The sequence below is a fragment of the Dipodomys ordii genome, unplaced genomic scaffold (genome assembly GCF_000151885.1).
Source record: "Dipodomys ordii isolate 6190 unplaced genomic scaffold, Dord_2.0 Scaffold181, whole genome shotgun sequence".
NCBI lineage: Eukaryota > Metazoa > Chordata > Mammalia > Rodentia > Heteromyidae > Dipodomys > Dipodomys ordii.
The window spans coordinates 388850-393768 of NW_012267397.1; the positions used below are offsets into that span (position 1 = coordinate 388850).

Consider the following 4919-nt stretch of genomic DNA (forward strand, 5'->3'; position numbering starts at 1 on the left):
AGTGGTAGAGCGCTTGCCTTGCATGCATGAGGCCCTGGGTTCCATTCCTCAGCACCACATAAGCAAAAAGAAAAAAGCCGGAAGTGGCGCTATGGCTCAAGTGGTAGGGCGCTAGCCTTGAGCTGAAGAGCTGAGGGACAGCGCCCAGGCCCAGAGTTCAGGTCCTACAACCGGACCCCCCACCCAAAAAAAAAAGACTGCTTGCCTAGCATGAATGAGACCCTGGATTGGAGTCCTCAATACCACAGAAGCAGAAAAAGCTGGAAGTAGCATTGTAGTTCAAGAGGTAGAGTGCTAGCCTTGAGCAGAAAGCAGTTTAGGACAGTGCCTAGCCCCTCAGTTCAAGCCCCAGGACTGGCAAAAAATAAGAAATCCTACACTATTTAGTGCCAAATAGTGTTGCTGCTTTTAGTTTTACTGGGTGTTAAGGGTTCCACGTATTTTCTCCTTTAGCTATTAAGAAGTGATTTTTTTTTTCTTTTGTTAGTCATGGGGCTTGAACTCAGTGTGGGTGCTGTCCCTGAGCTTTTTTGCTCAAGGCTACTCCTACCGTTTTGAGCCACAGCTCCCCTTCTAGTTTTCTGGTGGATAATTCGAGATAAGAGTCTCATGGACTTTTCCTGCCCTGGGTGGCTTTGAACTACAGTCCTCAGAGCTTAGCCTCTTCAGTAGCTAGGATTAAAGACCTGAGCCACCAGTGACTGGCTTAAGAAGTGATATTTAAATCAACTCATCTTTGTTAATGGAGATGTCTTATATAACAAAAACTAGACATTTAAATAGTGTTACAGTGCATTTTTTTTTTGGACTATAGATAACAGATACTTGAAGTCCAATAAAATTTTATGTTCCTTGTTCTTTGTTTTTGGTCAGCCGTGGGATATAAACTTTGGACCTGGGTGCTGTCCCTCAGCTCTTCATCTAAAGGCTAGCACTCTACCACTTGAGCCACAGCACCACTTCTGGTTTTCTGGAAGTTTATTGGAGATAAGAGTCTCATGGACTTTCCTGCCCCAACTGGCTTTGAACTACTATCCTCAGAGCTCAGCCTCCTGAGTAGCTAGGATTACAGATGTGAACCACCGGTGCCAGGCTTTGTTTCTTGTTCTAATATAACTTGAATTTAATATTTTTTTTACTTTAATGTATATTTTTTCACCTTAGTATCTCTGAATACTAAAGAGTGTCCATTGCAATTTTTGTTGTTGTTGTCAGTTACGGGGCTTGAACTTGGCCTAGGCACTGTCCCTTTTGCTCAAAGCTAGTACTCTACCACTTTGAGCTACAGCACCACTTGCAATTTTTGAGTAGTTAAGTGGAGGTAAGAATCTCATGTGGACTTTCTACCTAGGCTGGCTTCAAACTGCAATCCTCAGATCTCAGCCACCTGAGTAGCTAGGTTTACAGGTATGAGCACCGGTGCCTGGCTTCCACTGTAATTTTACTAGCCAAAAAGGAGTCTGCTCACTGATGCCTCATATCTGTAATCCTGGCTACTCAGGAGGCTGAGATCTGAGGATAACAGTTTAAAGCCACCCCATGTAGCAAAGTCTGTGAGACTCCTTGTCTCCTAATAAACCACCAAAAACTTGGAAGTTGGGCTATGCCTCAAATGGTAGAGTAACTAGACTTGAGTGAAAAAGACTAAAGGACAGCAACCAGGATCTGAGTATGAGCCCCAAAAAGTCAACAAAGAATTAAACCTGACAAAGTAGAATCATTTTGATATATTTGAGGGCTATCAAGTACATTCTTAAATAATTTTATACAGTTATTGTTAAAAGTTACTTGTCTAAGTCTATAAATCAGAAAACAAGGAATGATTCTTATTTTGTTTTGAAACATGTTGGCTTCTCTATTCAAACCATGATTTATTATTTTAACTCTTAGTATTTATAGGTCCTACGCAATGCTACTCTTTCTTTGTCTGGAAAGTAAAAAAGATTTTCCCTCTTCTACTTTAGTTAGGCAGGAGACTGAAAATTAAGACATGTTCCCTACAAGTTGGTTGGTTATATGCACATCCTTTTGTAGCTTATTTCATTTAAATTGTTTAAGGAGTAATATTCTTATATTGTATAATAGTTTAAATTGATTTTATAATTCATATATCCAAGTGTAGATTGGAAGTTCTACTTTTTTTGGTCACATTGCTACTATTTAAAAAACAACAACAACAACAAAAAGCACAAAAGGCCAAACCTAGCAATAGAGCAACTGCATAACTTTGCAAGCCAGGATCTGAGATAATTCATTTCCATGACAGCCAAACAACCACCACCACAACAAAAAACCCACAACAGAAATTCTGCAACTAGGATTATATCTTTCAAGGTTTTATATATTTTTATATATTGAGCATCCTGAATCCAAAAACCTGAATACAAAGAGCTCCAAAACTTGAACCTTTTTTTTTTTTTGGTCTTAAGTATTCTTTGGCAGTGCTACCGAATTTTTATCTCTTGGGGTTGGTGTGTGTGTGGTGTGTGTGTGTGTGTGTGTGTGTGTGTGTGTGTGTGTGTGTGTGTGTGTGTGTGTGTGATAATGTTCATATGTTGTTGAAAGTTACCTAGAAAGTTGATCAGAGGTGAAATTTGATTATATCATATTGTTGGGTTGTTTTTTTTTTGAGGGTATGACAATAGCTTGAAGACTAAATTCAAGTAGTCTATTACATGGTGACAAGATTTTATATTCTTGAAAAATTCAGAGAGTGCAAGTAAAGTGTTCTCACAACAAAGATGTTTATGTAAATTGTCTAGTTTAGTCCTTCCATGATATCTGTGTACTCTAAAATAGCATATTGTGCTTGATCAATACAGTATTACCTGTCATTGTAAAGAAAGCAAGCCTAAAGGTAGGCCCAGTATATAGTAGATACTTAGTATTTGTTGAATGTATTATTTAAAGAATCTTTTTTTTTTCTTTTTTGTCAGTCATGGGCTTGAACTCTGGGCCTGGGCGCTGTCAGCTCTTCAGCTCAAGGCTAGTGCTCTACCACTTGAGCCACAGCGCTACTTCCAGTTTTCTGAGTAGTTTATTGGAGATAAGAGTCGGCTTTAAACTTCAATCCTCAGATCTCGACTTCCTAAGTAGCTAGGATTACAGGCGAGAACCTAACTTTTTTTATTTTGTCTGTTATGGACTTGAATACAGGGCCTCTGTGCTGTCTCTGAGATTTTTTTAGCTCAAGGCTAGCACTCATCACTTTGAGCTGTAACACCTCTTTGTTTTTCTGGTAGTTATTTGAAGTAAAGAGTTTTACAGATTTTTCTGCCTGGGCTGGCTTTGAACTGCATTTCTTTTTCTTTCTTTCTTTCTTTTTTTTGGGGGGGGGAGTCTGGTCGTGGGGCCTGAACTCTGGGCCTGGGTGCTGTCCCTCAGCTCTTCAGCTCAAGGCGAGTACTCTTCTACCACTTGAGCCACAGCACCACTTCCGGCCCTTTTTTTTTTCTTATGTGGTGCTGAGGAATCGAACCCAGGGCCTCATGCATGCAAGGCAAGCGCTCTACCACTGAGCCATCTTCCCAGCGCTGGAAAATAAAATTTTAAGTTACTTTGAAGTAATATGCAAATATTCAAACAATTCAAGTGAGCACAACATGAGTTTATAAGAAATACTCTAGACTAATTATAGTTGTGTAAAGAAACAAAACCTATCTTTGAGTAGAAGAGGGGAAAAGACTGGAAAGAAATATACCAAAAAAAAAGAATAAAAGTGGTTCTTTTTGGGTGATGGAAATTTATCAGAAGTTTTTTCTTCTTTCTACTTACCTAAATTTTCTATAGTGATTGTGTATTACTTTTATAATAAACAATTACTTAAAATACTGTAATATTTAAGAAATTTCAGAACTGATTTGTAAATGTTTGGTAGTATTTAAGGCTAATTAAAGAGCTAACATTCCTTTTTTCCTTTTACCCTCCCAGAATTTGCAAGCATGTTACACTAATCTTGTTGTTTATTATAGCTTGCTGTTGTGTATTTCATTAAGTTAATATTGTAAATGTTTTCCACCTCTATATAACAATAGTACAATGCCTTGAATATTTGGATTTCTTTATATGTTGTTTTCTCTGTACTTATTTACTTATTTTTTCCTTTTTAAAGGAGTATAGTCATGGCCAACAGCAAAAAACTCAAGAGGGGGAACTGAAAATTAGTGCTGTATTTTCAGTCAGTGGCAGTCCTCTTGGTAAGAAACAACTGAATAAATGAATTGTATTAATTCTGAGCAACATGAATGAGAGGAAGTTTGTACTTGTATTGATAAGCTAGGCAGTTCTCTTTGTCCATTTAGAATGCCTTTAAATTGTGTACTACATAATTATTGTTGTGTTTCGAGACTAGCTATAGTCAAAAAAAGAACGGATGGATACTTAAAATGCATGGTAAAAAGTAAAATTTTTATTTCTTTTAATTTTTTTTTTTTTAAAGCTCCTCAGTTGACTACTGGCTTTCAGCCTTCACTGGCATCATCTGGCATGAATAAAATGCTTCCTTCAGTTCCAGCCCCAGCTGTTCGAGTTTCCTGTTCTGGTTGTAAAAAAATCCTCCAGAAGGGGCAAACTGCCTATCAGAGGAAAGGGTCTACTCAGCTTTTCTGCTCTACACTGTGCCTCACTGGATACACAGTTCCACCTGCCCGCCCACCGCCTCCTCTCACCAAGAAAACTTGTTCAAGTTGCTCAAAGTATAGCAGAATTCTAAATTATTTTTTTGCTTCTTTCTTTTATCAACCTTTATTCTTAGCTTGGTATTATATTTGAATGTCTGAATTTCTGACTTTGGTTTTGTTTTGTTAGAAATACCACATTATGGGGGCTGGGAAGGTGGCTCAGTGGTAGAGCGCTTGCCTTGCATGCATGAGGCCCTGGGTTCCATTCCTCAGCACCACATAAGCAAAAAGAAAAAAGCC

The 4919-nt window shown here is 38.3% G+C and overlaps 1 protein-coding gene across 5 annotated transcripts in view; it reads left to right on the forward strand.

Moving 5' to 3' along the window:
- The window catches only part of Zmym4 (zinc finger, MYM-type 4), a 98880-nt gene that overhangs the window by 41163 nt on the left and 52798 nt on the right, over window positions 1–4919 (forward strand). For all 5 annotated transcript variants that reach the window (XM_013034079.1, XM_013034082.1, XM_013034081.1 and 2 more), the window contains 2 exons: window positions 4112–4196; window positions 4439–4694. In XM_013034079.1, coding sequence (XP_012889533.1) covers window positions 4112–4196; window positions 4439–4694 — 341 coding nt within the window. The remainder of the gene's footprint in view (window positions 1–4111; window positions 4197–4438; window positions 4695–4919) is intronic.